At 44.3% G+C, this 17,069-nt stretch overlaps 1 protein-coding gene across 1 annotated transcript; it reads right to left on the bottom strand.

Moving 5' to 3' along the window:
* Window positions 1-248: 248 nt before the first annotated feature.
* On the bottom strand, window positions 249-15,253 carry SLC20A1 (solute carrier family 20 member 1). Its single transcript, XM_059079092.2, has 11 exons — window positions 15,006-15,253; window positions 13,933-14,548; window positions 13,632-13,766; window positions 13,353-13,438; window positions 8,531-8,627; window positions 5,958-6,077; window positions 4,165-4,434; window positions 3,484-4,042; window positions 2,698-2,883; window positions 2,066-2,150; window positions 249-1,225 (listed from the first exon to the last, which is right to left on the bottom strand). Exons 2-11 carry the CDS (start codon window positions 14,276-14,278, stop codon window positions 1,064-1,066), a joined length of 2,046 nt encoding a protein of 681 aa, XP_058935075.1. The 5' UTR covers window positions 14,279-14,548; window positions 15,006-15,253; the 3' UTR covers window positions 249-1,063.
* Between the last annotated feature and the right edge of the window lie 1,816 nt (window positions 15,254-17,069).

The following is a 17,069-nucleotide window of genomic DNA, read 5'->3' as shown; positions in this document are numbered from 1 at the left end:
TAGATACGTGCTAACATGGAAATGTCTAGGATGTGCTGGTAAAAAATGCCAAACAGTTAGAAATGGCCCATGGAAGAATGTCATGTATATTCTGGGATCACAAGAAACGTACGAGGGAGAAGTGGGCAACTTTAAGCTAGAGGGCAGCTCTCACTTGTTAAGATATCACATCCTCCTAAGAACTGCACGAGGCTGACTGATCGGGAGCTCAGATGCTTCAAATATATGAACAAAACCAATGAGACATGTTTTCTAAAAACGGTAGGCTTTTTTATTCAGTTAAGAGGTAGACAGATGAACATGGAAGGCTGGCCCATTTAACTCACCCAAAGTTCATATTCCACTGCATTCATCCATCCCACACTGCCAGAAATCTTAAAGAAATAACCAAGACTGCCGGAAGGATTTCTCTTCCTACTTCTTAGCAATAATAGTCAGTGAACTGCTTGCACAGAAGTTACTACTAACTTAAATCTTCACCGTGTCCAAAGAACCTTGCCCTTATGCGAAGTTCACGTATGCCAATAGAACCTGCCAGTACCGGCAGGAGGGCAGGGTACAAATGACTATTTTTCTAAGAGACTACAAGGGAAGCTTCAGTTACGGTGTTTGCTGTTAAGTAAGTCCCTGTGCGTGTTAGGGCAGAAGCTGGTGAAACCAACAAAGCAGAGCACACTCTGTCAAAAGGCTCTGAATGGTTGTTTTAAAACGAAACAAAACAAACAAAAAAAATCACAAGTTATCTTCAGAGACAACATTAAAACATAATGGAATTGAAGCCTGATACAAAAAATAGAGAAATATATACAGGAATTCACAGCCCAGAAGGAAAAGGAACCTCAACAGGAACCAGTGGAAACCTGGCTACTTTACATAGCTAATTTTGAGACAAGTCATATTTAGCACAAAAGCAATTATAGCACAAGTAATGCTTCCCTCCCACAGCTCCCAAACTTTCAAGAGACTCCTGTCAGTCTTCTATAACACTGTAATCATTCTGCAAAGGAACAGGAATGTGTAAGGTGGTCCCAAGCACTGACCCGAATTTTCATCTCAAACAGCTTCACACTCTGAGGATGACATATTTGAAGACTGCCATGATAGCAGCACTGATAATGCCAGAAATGGGGACTGTGACAAACCAGGCCATAAAAATGTTGCGGAAGAGTCGCCAATCAACAGCCTTTTTGGATCGGAGCCAGCCAACAGACACAACAGAGCCCACCTATGGGAGAAAACAATCAAGGAAACTGGTTACTGACGTGTCAACGGCATTTCGTTAAATAGACCCGTAACTTTATGTAGGTAAGGAGCCCCCAGACTGCTGGACCGATCCACGAAAGCTAGTTTGTAACAAGATGAAGGCAATATAAAATCCAGTCACGGAATCTGTGCTAACTGGGGTAAAAGAGGGAAAGAAAACTCCCTTTTCCCTTCTGAGCTGCTGGAATTTAATGAGCTACATTAATAATAATAAAAACTGCTTTAACAATAGATTCCTTTAAGGTTTAGATTTCCCAAAGATTCTAGAGGGAGGCTGCTATTAGACCTAATCGCCAATCACCCGTAGATCTCTCTGGAAGAGAAAGAATGACTCAAAGGCTCCATGATGAACCAATTTAAATTCCCTTAAGGAAGCTAGTTTCTTCCTTTCCCTGTAGTTATCCTATGGTTTTTAGACGGTCATCAAGCAACCTTAGGATTCAATAAGTTTCTCAGGACTTCAATCCTGAGATGCTCTGAATATATGCTTGCTTCAAATAAACTGCCCTTCAACAGTCCAACAAGTCTCACAGACTTGCTACCTCTATAAAAAGGGGTTTCTGGACCGTTTGGGGAGAAAATATCCTATCTGCTTAAATAAAAGTAACAGACACAAGAAACTGCACAATGTGTATTTACATTCTTAGAGTCAACTTGTCCTAAACTTGTGAACTCTTCAAGACTCCCACGGTATAACACCAAATTATCAAAGGAAAAAAAAAAAAAACAACAACAAAAAAGTACCTCCCAACATATCTACTAAAACCACTCAAAAGACACAGTACCTCTACATTACACTTACTTTACAATGTGTTGTACTGATGGGAAGGCCAATATTCGATGCAATTACTACAGTGAGGGCAGATGCCAGTTCAATACTGAAGCCGCTGTGGACACAAATAGATCACTTGTCAAGAATGGAACTTAAATTTTGGTAAGTTAGCACCACCCCAAAGTTCACGCGATCTTGCTGTGCTCTACCCAGTGACAAACACTCCACCAACATCTTTAGTTTGCTCTGACTCCTGAAATCTGCTTTAAATCAGGCCATGAGATTCCTCTTCTCTTTTCCAGTGTTTGAGGTTTTAAGGTTTTCTGGAAGCCCATTCTTAAAGCTTGCACTTTTGCTTTGAATTTAGTAAACATCAGTGTTGGCTCCGTAAAGAGAGATAAAAGCCAAATGCACATAGCTACTAAGTCTTAGAACACACATCTTTCTCAGAAGTTATTTTGTTAAAAAGAGTCCACTGGAGTTGAATAGATAAATTACGTTTAAGGGCCAGACGATAAGGAAAATCTAAGAAGTTCACACCAAAGAGAGAGTAACGTCGGGAACTTACACAAGCTTGGTTACTTTATGTAGTAGCGCTGTACAGTATTACGTACCTTAAGAAAATGAGCATTAACCTAGTAAGACCTGCTTTACCAACTTACCTAGAGGGTGTGATTGGTGTCAGATCTTTCCCCATGGTCTGGATAACTCTCCTTCCCCAAACCCACAGACCAATACAGATACCAACACCACCATAGAGCAGAAGCCATATTGGGGTTGCTACTTTTGAGGAAACATCTCCCGTGTCATAAACCAGATACAAAGCAACCAGAGGACCGATGGCATTGCTGAAAGAAAAAAAGAGGGCAGGGATGATTTTTCAGGCAAAACTAAAACTTGGCATGAATCTACCTGTTAACTGATTTACTAAGTTTTCTAAAGCAAAGCTTTCATTAGAAACTGGTCTTTCTTTCAAAGGAAGTAAATGGAACCCCAACATACACAACAGAAGAAAATGAGAGCTCTTCTCAGAGGGGAAACACCATGCATCTGCAGGCCTAACTAAAGCAAATCTTGGGTTCCAATGAACAGGTGACAAACCACAGAAATAAGATTAACCACCTACAAATTCATCCTAGGGGGCAGTGATTCTATCAAAGAACTGGCTCCCATCTCGATAAAAGGCTTCTCTGTGAAAGATATATGTGTTCATCACCTACAGAAACAAACATATTCTTTGTAATCTCTCTGAAGAAAAAAATCTGTCTTCCTGGTTTTTTTAAAGTCAATTAATTGCTATCACCTCACCCTTTCTACATTATTCAGTGTCCCACGGGTGGTATAAGTACCAAGGCCACAAGCAGAGCCTTATAAGAGGATTAGGCGGTATAAAAATAGCACGAGCAACGCCAAGAATCGAGCAATGCCAAGAATCGTAATCGACTGACCTGACGTCATTGCCACCATGGGCGAATGACCCAAAGCAGGCCGTGAGGATCTGCAGGAACTGGAAGAGGAGAGACACTTCTGGTTTGTCCTGGTCACACCATTCTTCTAGAGAGCTGGTGCTTCCTTTTCTGTCGCCCAGACCCATCTCGGCCTTGACACTCATGTCGATCTCGGACGCCGAGTGAATATCAGACACGGCGTTGCAGTAACTGGTGTAACTGTCCATTCGAATTCGCTTCTTGCTGTCTCCATTAGGCCACGTCAGCTTCTCCATCTCTTCACCCTTCTGTTCACCTTCTTTGGCACGGAATGAATCCAGGGGCATGCCACAAATTGCCATGGTATAGGAAGTGTAGCTATTATTGCGCCTCAAGGGTTTGTCGCCAGAGTCTCCCATGCAGTCGCCCACCTTGGCAAGATGTAACTTATGAAGCAGCTCTTTGTACAAGCCGGAATCTTTATGCACGGTGTGATACTGATAGTGGCCGCTGGAGTTTATCTGGTTACTGACAGCTCGATTGAACTGAACTAGGTTCCCGTTAGGCAACTGCACTGCACCTGGCCAAGACCAAAAGGTTACACTCAATGCCAAGAGCATCAAGTCCAAACACAGAGCTTCGCGGCAGTACTGCTAACAAAGGGAAACTCGCCTTTCCCCACCCGAGGCAGAGTCCACTCACCATTCATGGTGCCATCTATGCTGGTTTCCTCTTTCAGGTCCACGCTGGGAAGCCTCTCTCGCTCTGGAGCTTCCTCCAAGTCTCCAAGTTTGAACGAGACCGTTCTCTCCTCCACCGGAGCCCGGAGGGGCCCAGTTGCTGGCCCTACCTCTGAAACGGGATTCCTGGTTTCAGTATCACTGAGAGCCAACTTTGTTTCTTCATGGTCTTCTTTCAAGCTATTCTTTTTTTCCATTAAGGGGCTTTCAGAAGGACTAGACTTGATTTCTCCTAGAAAAGAAGGATGTTTTTGTTTGGTTTTGACCAAACTAACTTGCTCTACATTTCCCCTTTCCCTCACCACGCCCCACCCCCCCCCAAAAAAAATCCTCGAAATAAGACATGTAAACTTGAGTGAAAATTCAGGATAATTTTCCTGTCTGCTTTATTTGCTGTATCGCTTAATCTCTCACTTGGGAAGAAACAAACCAGCAATACAAATGCAGAACACCCTATTACTAGGGGTTGCAAAGTTTTTTTTCAGTGACGGGCCAGACGGTAAAATCTTTTAGGCTCTGTGGACTCTGCTATAAATTCTTGTTCTTTATAGAACCCTTCACAAATGTAGAAACGATTCTGAGCTTCCTGCTGACCCCTTCTGAGGGGAAAGTAGCTCAAGCATGGGGCTGACAGATAACTGAAAATTCTGACTGCATCTAGTGCACATCCTTTTTAAAAACTGGCCCCAAACTTCAGTCTGTGAGTTCAAGCAAAATGACACAGCTCAACGCAGGCAACTCAAGGTGACTTGAATTTCCACCTCTAGGAAACAAAGACATGTGCCTTATGGTTCAAGGTTCCATGACCAGGTAGGAATGTTTTCTGCCTTTGTACCAATGCCCAGTCTGTTTCCGTGTTCATTCAGGCATCCCAGTCAAGCTACAAACCAGGATACAGAACATTAGCAAGACCTGTCTCATCTCCTCCCAGACTGAGGGAGAATCAAGGTCACAAAGTCCTGAAGGCCGCCAGACTAGCACAGAGCCTCTCGGAGGCTCCTGAGCGCAGCTGCATGACGCAGCACTCTTCGGGTGCCACTGCAGTCTGTGCAGCCCTCCGCTTCTTCAAAGAACAAACTTAAATCACTACCCGAGCATTTGCAGATGAAAAGGGCAGAAAAAGATCATTTCAAGAGAGTTCAAGTAGTAAGGAAAAGGAATACAAGATTTAATTAAGACCTATATGCCATACTTGATTCTACTGAAATGCTACATACAGTAATGGTCTAAGTGATCCCTTTGTGACACTTGAAAATGTCTACCTCTGGAATCTGTGCTCCAATTCTGAGAATTAACCAAATCTAAAGTCAGATAATATATTAACATAGCTCTGAATATCTGTATCTGAAGGCATTAGTTTTGGTAAATGTTTCCTGTGAAAATATTTCATACCTACCTTTTATTTTTCATTAAGGTATCCTCATCCTCCTCAATTAATGTAGACTACAACTTCTCTGTATTTATCTAGCATGTCACTGGCAAGTGATCAAGGTACAGTCAAAAAAGAAAAAATAGATTAAGTGCCTAGCTCGTCTGGCGGCCCAAATAAGGTCAAATATGCCTTGTGACTAGGTCTCAGGTCATTTGAAGTTATTAAGAACATAGTTTGGACAATAAACCTATATCCGCAAATCTCCATGTAAACTTTCTGACTTTACCAATCAATCTAAGTAGTGGATTTTTACAGATGGCTAAACACAAAGAAGCAAGCACAACATTACTAGTTAAAATTTTCTGCTACACTTTGTTACTTACGTTCAATTTTTCTCTTCATCCTGGGACACACAAAGAACCAGACGATAAGGGCACAGAAAACTGCACATCCCACCGGGATGAGGATGGTACCCCACAGAGGAAGTCTGTCAAAGCCCAGCACTAGGAGATAAAATGGTGCATCTTGAAAACCCCAGGGCAACTGCCCCCCGGTAACAACGTGTAAACCCTCCTCTGGGGACTCTGGGGTTCCCCAAGCCAGCCCATCACCCTTTACAGCTGTTGCCAGCCTTAGGTCCACAGGATTTACTGTGTTAGTGGCTATACAAATTTGGGAGAAAAATCCCACAGCATCTGAAATCCATACCAGTCTGGCCTACTTTAAACACCTGCTAGACTGACATCTCCCCAACTCCTTCACACACTAGGCTTTTTCCTTTCTTTGCTTTAGAAGACAGATTACTACACTGAGGACCTGCAACTAGCTATGAAAAAAAATGGAAGCTTTCCACTGCCCAGCCTCCAGATGGGAATGGCCACACGTTATGTTTGCACATAAGATTTTAACGTGAAAAAAGGAAAGTGCCCCAGTCGTCACATTTCTCATATTGATATAATTAGTTCTCTGTGGAAGTTATCACATCCATTGTACTAGCAAAATCTTTAGAGCAAGTTTATCTCTTAGGATGCATTTTCAAACTAAGATACATTTATCTATCAAGGGATAAGAATAGTTCAAAGGGCTGTCTTTCACTAAAGGAAAATAGTAGAGTGGTAATCATACTAAGAAGCCACATCTTAAACAGAGACATGCCTACTTCTCACATGGCTCAGGGATCATTAATTAGTCACCTGGTTATCACTTAAATGCCAACAGCCTCCAAGCCACTAGTCTATATTTAATGACAGAAGCAAAGCACCAGAGAACACTATTTAAGCCTAAAAGATATTATAATGATCTGTGGTTTATCCAAGAACAGCTTAGTTACTTGTGGTTGTTTTGCTTATTAGGAATTACTTATAAAATGGAAATTCTATTGTTCCTCAAAATGATTAGTATTTAAAAATCAGATATAAATTGAGGCCCCGTCAAAACCAAAGTTCTGTAATGACTAAATCTTTCCATTTTAATTCCTGCTATCAATTCTAACCATGTAGTTAGTCACACAAACTAAAATATACATGAAATTTAATCAATCTCTGTATGACAATTTAAATTTGCCTACGTTCCAAGTCAAAAAAGGGAAATGAGACTGGTTTTTCTCGTAAATGATTGACCAAAGAACGGAACAAAAATATCCACATTCCCTTTTCAAAGTCAACTGAAAATGCAAGTTTCTAATTTCACTGAACTATGAGCTTTGCTGCTGCCACATAAAACATCAGTGCTTAGAGCCTCATGAAGACTTTTTTAGTGTAACATGAAGAAGCCAATTTAAAACAGAATGGAAAGGCGGCAGGCAAGCTTTCCTTTGCCTGTAGCATTTGGTAAGGAGTCTGGTATCCCCTAAATAAGATCAATATCCTCATAAAGTTGTCCAATTTCTTTCCTGATTATTCTAATAAAGACATGGTTAAAAATACTTAGCTAACTCCATTTTTGGTCAGTGACTTATTACTTCAGTGAGGTTTACAAAGCAAGTTACAATCCATTAGTCAGAAATGAAATCAACTTGGTGGGCCACAATGAGCATTTTAAAAAGCTAAAAAAAAAATACTTGCAAATATGAGTGCATAGCACACAGTAAGGTAAAGCAGCTTCAAGATACTATTCCAGTTATCCTTCCCTCTCTCCCCCTCCCTCTCTAAGTATGTGTGTGCTGGGCAGCAATGTACAATGTCTTTCTTCCAGTGTGTCACAACAGGCAAAAGATTGAAAGCCACTGACTTGATGGGTCAAAAGCCATCAAGCCAAATGAACCTAGACAGGAAAACTGACTGATCAAGACATGTACTGTCTTGTCTGACAAGTTACAGGTTATCAATCTTTTTCAATTGCTAAACGAAACACGTATCACAATTTAATCCATGTTTTGCCTTCGTTCCAACATAAAAGTAATCAACATTTCAATCTTTATATTCTCACAAATATTTTTCCTCTTAGCTGCATGAATTCTTCTTCCAAGTGCACTTAGGGCAGGTGTTAAACATCCCAACTCTTCTCATTCAAGCAGATTCAGGGGAGTAAATTTAGAAACAAAAAGGAGCTCCACTTGGGAGAGAAAAATGAGAATATCCAGCAAACCAGTCCTAAATGACTGATTATTGAAGACCAAGTATAACTAATGACTCTTCAGTAGTCGAGGTAACATCAATTCCGGTATTTTTAGCATAGATAGGAAAAGAGGGAGGGAGAAGATCAAATTATCGGTGGATCCTGTGAAGACTAAAGAGTAAAGGTCTGTAGTGATTTAGAATCTGAGCAGGTCTCTTTGGTTGAAAAACTATCTAGGTTAACTCAGCATACACTAGCCTGCAGCCTTCTGAAATGGGTGCAGGCCAGCCACCTTCTAGGAGATTTCAGCCCTGTAAACAAAAAGGGGTAAATTGGGCATTTAATGCAAGTTTTAGAAACAACTTTAAATTCACATTTAAATATTCTGATATGTACTTACAAGGTGCTCCAGTGTACATGATGGAAAAGAGGTTGATTCCAATTGTGCAGGCATAGAACACTGGCAAAGCTCGCAACCCATTAGGAACTGGATCTGCCTGTAAAATATCATTATCACTAAGATCAAGATCTTAAAAACTGTAAAAACTTAACCCATTTCCATAGAACCTTATCAAAGGGCAGCTTCAGGAATTAGTTCCAATAACTATCTCTCCATAGCGGTTTCCCAGGCCAAATGGTCTTTTCCTGCATTTGCTCCTGGAAGTTCTCCTATCAAGGCTGATCTCATCTTCTACATCTATCTGAATTTACGCTTGTGTTTGGTTTAATGGCTGGGGGTTGGTTAGGTTTTTGTTGCTGTTATTCTTTTTTTTTTTTTGGCTTCTTTGCATCTTTGTTGCTGCGCTTGGGTTTTCTCCAATTGTGTAGAGCGGGGGCTACTCTCTGTTGCGGTGCGCAGGCTTCTCATTGTGGTGGCTCCTCTTGTTGCAGAGCATGGGCTCTAGACATGAGGGCTTCAGGAGTTGTGGCACACGGGCTCAGTAGTTGTGGCTCAAGGGCTCTAGAGCGCAGGCTCAGTAGTTGTGGCGCACGGGCTTAGTTGCTCCGTGGCATGTGGGATCTTCCCGGACCAGGGCTCGAACCTGTGTCTCCTGCATTGGCAGGTGGAATCTTAACCACTGTACCACCAGGGAAGTCCCTGTTGCTGCTATTCTTAACAAGGCTACCTATTACTAGTGACTGGTGATGTCCTGAATAATCAGTTTCAACCCCCAGTGCCCATGTCCGGATATAAATCTGAGCACACACCTGAAAATGTACTAAATGAGATCAAGAAACAGACTGAGATATTACATTTCTTACCTGACTTTATACCTGCAATGACTTCTTAAAAACAAAACACATAGTAGAATATACCAGCAACAGCCATCCTACCTAGACATTTGATAAATATGCCATAACTAATGATTTACCAAAGTGCTAAGATAAAAATCAATTGTACACTAGGTCATCTCCTCATTTAACAGACTGTGCCAAGCACTAAAATATGGGAGTGAATGAGACAAAGTTCCTGCTCTCACAGAACTGACATTTACATTCTAGTACAGAATCACGCTATGAAGAAAAAAGAAGGGGAAGGAGGCAGTGATGGAAGGAGGTGCACACTTTAATTCTTGGGGGGTGGGGCGGGAGATAGTCCAAAGACCATCAGTGGAGCTAAGACACAAATGTGTTAGATCAACAAGCCATAAGCCAGGTGCACACGCAGGGGTAGAAAAAGAGCAGCCAGACAGCAGGCTATCTGGAGGGCAGAATATCCCAGAGACATCAGCAAGTACAAAGACCCTGAGGCAAACACTTGAATTGTCTGAGGAACAGCAAGGAGGCCAGTGTGACTGGAAACAAGAGTTAAAAACAAGAGCACAGATCTGAATACATGGGAAGGCTAAACTTCAAAGATGTTGTTAGCCTAAAGGTTTAATGCTATCTTGAATCACAATCCAATGGAAAATCTTGGGGAGGAACAGACGAGAAGAATCATAAACACATCAGAAGAGTGAGGTAATGGATTAAGATCAAGGAAACGGAAAGTAGAGGTGCCATTCCAAATCAGCAGAGATGGGCCCTCGACGAAAACCACTCTGAATATTACCTTCCTTATCTGTAGTTTAAGAGAATGCTACAGGTAGGGAATTGGTCAAAACAAAAACAGCCAATAAAATCCAAGCATCAGGGCTTCCCTGGTGGCGCAGTGGTTAAGAATCCGCCTGCCAATGCAGGGGACACGAGTTCGAGCCCTGGTCCGGGAAGATCCCACATGCCGCAGAGCAACTAAGCCCGTGCGCCACTAAGCATGCGCTCTAGAGCCCACAAGCCACAACTATTGAGCCCATATGCCATAACTACTGAAGCCTGCGCGCCTACTAGTCTGTGCTCCACAATGAGAAGCCACTGCAATGAGAAGCCCACACACTGCAACGAAGAGTAGCCCCCGCTCGCCACAAGAAGAGAAAGTCCACGTGCAGCAACGAAGACCCAACGCAGCCAAAAACTAATTAATTAATTATTTATTTTAAAAAACCTCATCATCTCTGAGTAACTCAACCATACGGGTCCCACCCCAAGGGTAGTCGGTAAAGTTATGAACCTGAGGTGTATATACATTTTTCTTCTAAGAACTATCTGTGCTTTTAAGAAATTCTCCAAGGAACCTAAGACCACCCCCCGAAATCAAAATCCATTAAGGGTTCTAGACATTTGAGGGGGCTTCTCTTTCTCCCTTTTGCTACCTCCAAACTCCTCTTAGCCACTCCCCCAGAAGGTAACCAGGGCTAACATTTTATTGAATGTTTACCACCATATGACTAACCTAACACTTAAAACTTTACCTAGAAATATCTCATCATCCAGTTATATGGGATGGGAAAGGGGGTCTTCATAACCCATTTTCAACTATAATAGTTCATTTTTTATACATCAGGTGTTCCAGTAAACTAAAGAAAAAAGTTCCTGTTTGAAAAGATGCCCTAGATATATTTAATGAGATTCCTGACAGAAGGGAGAATGCTGAAAGGCCCACTTTCTTTGACTAGAATTTAAACACTCAACAGGAAAACCCCCTTTCCCGTATTCCTTGTTTACTGTCCCAATCCTTAACCTCCACTCTGCTCTTTCCTACTGGACTACCCAACACCCTTGGGAACATTCAGAAAATTGAAAATGTTTAAAAGCACTTTTAATGTTAATTTCCAAAACAGAATTTTAGTTGGAAAGTATCTTAATGGTCAAACATTTAGATTTTAATAGCCAAGACCACCAAAGGTTATTAGTGTAAAGATGTTTTCTTGAGATTTAAAATCTAACAGTAACCAGAAATATTCAGCCTCACCACCTAAAAATTCATCAGTTATTGGTAGATTAAACACAAGAGGATGTGCCTGCCTGTGAGTGTGTGGGGGTAGATTCTCAAAGTCCATATTGAATAGTTTTAAACACTGTTCCAATCATTCTTTTTTTAAAAAATATTTATTTATTTACTTTGGCTGTGCCGGATCTTAGTCGCGGCACACAGGATCTTTTAGTTGTGGCATGCAGACTTCTTAGTTGCGACATGCGAACTCTTTAGTTGCAGCATGCATGCATGATCTAGTTCCCTGACCAGGGACTGAACCCGGGCCCCCTGCATTGGGAGCACAGAGTCTTACCCACTGGACCACACCAGGGAAGACCTATTCCAATCATTCTTGATCATGTCCATCCTCATATCCCAAGAGGAATATATAATTAAGAAGTTAATATATCTAACTTGAGGTCTCTAACTGAGGATAAAAATGCCTGGCAGGCATTCCCCAAATGAGAGTTCTGGGGACCTGAAAATCCCACTTTGCACCTGAAAGCATGACCATTCCTCCTCCGGAAAAGAAGTTGGTTTTGGCTTGAGACACACGATGCCTCTCCAGCATCGGAACAATCTGTCTCTCAATAATCCACAAAGAGCCAGTGTAAACCTTTATGAGCACAAATCTGTAACAGGGGATCCTAGCAATTCTCCTGCTTCTCTGGTAAGGAGCAAGCTATACAGCTCTAAAAATATGAAGAGTTCTGATCCCTGACTACTACTAAGCTTCAAATGGAAGCATCACATTATCATACTCTACAGCTGTGGGGAGTAGGAGGGTAGATGCTATTCATTACCTGCTTGCTAAATCAGAGAAGCCAAATTTTGAGTCCGTTAATATCAACGAACTGTTTACTCTCAAATTATACCAAGCTATAGAGGTTTCAAGTTTTCAAAGTATTACTCTGCTATCTTTTGCCAGACTCAGGCCATGGTAAATAGTGATTAGTGAGTCACTTTACCAGTTATTGAATTTCTATAGAGAAGTACATATCCTTCCCTAGAGAAGCTTAGAACGAGACCAAACAAACGGCTCTGAATACATTCTTACCCCTTGGGATTAAGCTACCTATCTCCCTTCACTCAGATTTCTTCAGTTTAGATGAATTTTTAAAAACTTACAATGGACCGCTAAGAGCCATTCACCTCAGGAAAAGGACAACTTTGTCTCCTGAGAAAAATGCATTTATTCTCACCGTAATTCAGTCCAACGACAACATCCCTTGTTGTCTACATTTATTTTGGAGCCAGCATCAGACTTCTTAATAAAAAAAAAAAATGCTATCAGGTCCCTCAAAAGGGATTTTCAAATGGACAGGAAATTAAATGCATGTCTGGAATTTTTTTTTTTTTTGGCCAAGAAAAACAAAACGAAAATTACCTTTACTGGTTCCTTTTAATCTATTCTGAGCTATTCGAGTCAGGTCACTGGGAGAGGTAGGGTGTCCGCCATGAAGCTTACAAGCTAGTTTCAATAATCAACACTCTAGAAATAACCATGTAGGGACCCAAACTACTCCACTTTAACTGGCAGCTAAGAAAAAGTCACCCAGGACACTGTGATCTGTTGAACAGTAAGCTTACAATTCAGACTGGCCTGCATATGATGGTGGTTTAAAGTAGTAATTAATCTGCATACAGGTAAACAAAGCCACTCCAAATACATTGCCTTAATTTTTTCTCTCAGTCTCTCCAATTTCTTGCACACTATAGTGTTCATTCAACTTTTCCTTCCCAAATGCCTTCTCGGGTATTGAAAACTTGCTTCTTTCAGGAAATTCAACATACAAGAGGTATACAAAACAAAGAATTTTTCTAACTTTCCAAGGCCACACTCCTACACACCGATCACATTTGCAAAAATGCTATCGGTTTGAATACCACCGAGTGTGAATTACAGGTCATGGGGTGAGAGAAAGATTACCTTACGGAGGATGAATGCCCGAACAAGGAAGAACAAAATCCCAGACATAATACCAGAAAGCAGCGGCGAGATGAACCAAGATATCACTGGAATAGAAGACGTTAAGAAAAGAATGTCAACTAATGGAAATCAGGGACCAAAACACACTTTAAATTTTAGTCCTCTCTTTTCAAAACTTTAGTCCGTCCCTCCGATCTTACACCATATTCTCCCATACACAACACCATGGTAACACGACAAGAAAAAAAGAATAAAAAGCCTTTTTAAAATTAAACATACCAATTTTTATCAGTTCTGACCACTTGACCCCCTCCTTCGCCACCAGGGAGAAACCAATGGTTGCACCAACGATACAATGGGTTCCAGAAATGGGAAGCTTCAAAAACGAAGCCACTAGTTGCCACACAGCAGAACCTGAAACACATCGAGTTTTATTAAGCACGTGACAGATTCCATTATGTACGAAGTGCATATTACTGAATGTAATCATCTGAATCAAGGCAGAGCACAAGAACGGAACTCCCCATGATAAGAATTTCCTCACCCGCCACTATTAGGACAATACGAATAAAAAACTTACCAAACATCGCACTGACAGAGCCGGCCATCAGCAGCTCCTGGGTCGAGTTGTACATCTCCACGTCAATCAAGCCCTTCCTGATGGTTTCGCTCACTTTGGCCCCCAGCAGGACGGAGCCCACTGTCTCAAAGATACTAGCTAGGATGCAGGCTTGCTTCAGGGTCACTACACCTGATCCCACGGCTGTACCAAACGAATTTGCTACATCATTGGCTCCCACGGAGAATGCCAGGACAAATGCAATAATGAAGCCCAGGATGAGCATCCATAGGTAGTCCACCAACGGACCAGAAGCGGCAGTAGCAGCAATAGTAGTGGCAATCAGCGTTGCCATGGTAGATGCCATTCTCTAGAGTAGTGGTTCTTTAATTAATCAGAAAATTACTGAGCGGTTTTCGAGATGTGTAAACAGAATATGAGGTATCAAAAATGCTATAATAAATAATATATATTATATAAAATTAAATACTGTAAACTACGGCACAGAAACCGAGCTGGGGAGTTACTGCTATACGCTGCGTATGGGCATCTGTTGTCTGGGGTTTCTTTGGCTCTGGAGGGCTAGAAGCACGGAGCAGAATTCCATGGCGGAGAAGAGAAAGGACGCAAGTTCATCCTGGAAGGGGGGGTGGATAACAATAGCAGCGCGCCCTTGCGGTCCCGCACCCCGCGACAGCCCACCGGAACTGGCGGCCCCGGCCGTGCCCGCCGCCCGCGATCCGATGTCCCGCGCCCCAAGCGGGACGCGCCGGGCGGCGGGCACGTGGCGCAGGGGACCACCTCGGCCCGCGCGCGCCGAGCCCGGCCCCCGCGCCGCCGGCCCGCGCGCGCCCTCCCCACGAAAACCGGAAAAGGGCCGTTCCCGCGCGCGCCTCCCGGGGACCGCCAAAAAGGCCCGCGGGCGGGCGGACGGGGTGACATGAGGTGGGGTGGGGGAGGGAGGCGGGGAGCGCCGAAAGCAGAACCCTACCGCGCCGCCGGCCCCGGCATAGCCGGCCAGCCCCCGCGCTGCCGGGTCCGCGCCGGGCCCCGGGGAGAAGAAAGAGCCTTTCCAAGGTGGCGCCGCCACTCACCAAAGGAAACGAGGGGCCGAGCGGGAGACGAGGTCCAGGCTGCGGCGGCGGGTTAGGGCCACGGACGCACGCACCTGCCGTTGGCGAGCACACGGCCTATGGCGGAGGCTCTGGGGATGGCGCGGAGGGGCTGACGACCCACCCAGGAAGCAGCCGCGGACGCCTCAGCAGCCGAGAAGAAAAACCACTCAGCGCGCGCCGGCAGCCATCACTCCAACAGCGAACCCCACCGGCCTCTACTTATAGCTGGCGCCGCGCACCGCGTGACCGGCCGCGCCTCGCACCGCCCAGGAGCCCCGCCCCCGGGATGACGCAGCCCCAGCCAACCCGGCGGCCGGGCCGGAAGAGCCCGACCGCGATCATTGGCCCGCCCAGCGCCGGCGGCCACGCCCCCAGAGGGGAGACTGTCCACGTGGGGAGGGCCAGCCCCCTCCCTGCGGCCTTGCCCTGGAGTCCTGGCACTTTCTGGCCGCGCCTGCTGGTTAGCGGCGGAGGCCGGGGGGTGCCCTCACCCTGCCGCTGGAGGTCGGGGGATGGCCAAGCGGGGATTGTAGAGGCTGCGACCAAGGTCATAGTTCCTCCCGCGCGAGCTCAGTTTTACGGAGCTGGCCGCGCCTCAAGCCGCACTTTCAGCTCACTTGTGACCTGCCGCATCCGGAGGCCACACCTGGCCGAGTTCCCTCCCTCCCGTCCTCCCGGTGACGCTGCAGGAGAGCTCGCGCCCCGGGGCTCCGAATCCAGTCCCGGCACGTTGTCGCACCTGTGACTTGCCCTTGGCCAGAGAGGCACTGTCCCTCGCCGGGGGAGGGAAAGGGCTCACGTGGTCGCTTTACTCCAGCAGTCATGCACTTGGGTGAAAACAGACTGAGCAGTCACGAGAACCAGGTCGTCTCCCAGTTATGGCGCAAAGCCCCAGGGCGGCTGCGGGTCATCAGTTTCCCCGTGGCAGACCAGCGTTTTCTGCGGCGCAGCTGTGGCGCGTGGGGAAGGACACTGCTCCGGATTCAAATCCTGACTCCTGCTCCAAATCCTGACTCTTGCTCATTGCAGCGTGTCACCTTGAGCGACTTCCAGATCTCTCTGACTGCGCTCTCAGGAATGTAAATTGTTAACAATCCCTACCTACCTAGTAGCGGGGATTAAATGAGTTAAGGTTAACGCGTGAGAATGTGACTAGAACTCAGTAGGAGTTCAGTGAATGCTAATTTCCGTCTTGGTCTTTCCGTGAATATTCCTGATTTAGAATGTAGAAAAGGTCGCAAGGGTGTTCTCTTTGCATCCCGGAAGCTTTCCTATTTTGAGACAGATTGATTTCTGGTCCCCCTACATGGTATATAATGTAGTTTTGACATTAGTAAAATTTGCTCTGCACAGTTAGGGGCATTTCACTATTTGGCTTAAGTTCAAGACGAACCAATCATGCCAAGGGAGATTAAGGTCATGGTCTCTTGTCAGGGTTGTAGTGAGATTAAAGAATTCCCAACAGAAATATTTACCAGGCTTAGAATGTTCTGGAGCCCTCCCCACCTTTTGCCATCTCTAGCAGCTGGGCACTGAATAGCAGGAACGAAGACATTGTAAGTCATTGCTATGTCCGGGTCATCTATGGAGGCTTAAACTCCACCGGAGTATCCTCTGACCTGCCTAGAAAATCTGGTGGAGTTATATGAGTAACTTACAAAGCTCTAAGTCCCAAGGTCACGTCCAAAAAAAAGAAAGTGCATGTCCGGGAGAACTGACCCGGGGGTGCAAATCTGATGTAATTCTGACACCTTAAATTGTACCCCTCCCTCCACCTTTACTTCATTTCAAGGTTATGAAAAGAAAATAAAGCACTGGTCTGCTAATGTTCTGGTCCTTAATGTTCTGCCATTGAAAACAATAATTTTCAAAGCAGTTATTAAGGCAATTGCCTGGAACTTTTCCCAGTACGTGTTTTTTTCATTCTGTCCATTCTGTCTACTTTTGCTGGTCTGTGGTACTAGCTCTTTAAGTTGGCAAACACTTGCTGGACAACGTCTAGTGGGGCAGCCGTGGCGCATATCTATCAAGGCAAGAGCACAG

This window comes from Kogia breviceps, chromosome 11 (assembly GCF_026419965.1).
Source record: "Kogia breviceps isolate mKogBre1 chromosome 11, mKogBre1 haplotype 1, whole genome shotgun sequence".
Lineage (NCBI taxonomy): Eukaryota > Metazoa > Chordata > Mammalia > Artiodactyla > Physeteridae > Kogia > Kogia breviceps.
The sequence above is the reverse complement of the archived record's forward strand: the minus strand, read 5'-3'. Positions and strand labels throughout refer to the sequence as shown.

Coding starts and splice junctions, on each gene's coding strand:
- SLC20A1 (XM_059079092.2), bottom strand. CDS start 14,278: ATGGCATCTACCATGGCAACGCTGATTGCCACTACTATTGCTGCTACT. Junction 13,767..13,932: donor CTCTGTCAGTGCGATGTTTG/GTAAGTTTTTTA, acceptor GATGTGTTTCAG/GTTCTGCTGTGTGGCAACTA. Junction 13,439..13,631: donor GTCAGAACTGATAAAAATTG/GTATGTTTAATT, acceptor CTTCTATTCCAG/TGATATCTTGGTTCATCTCG.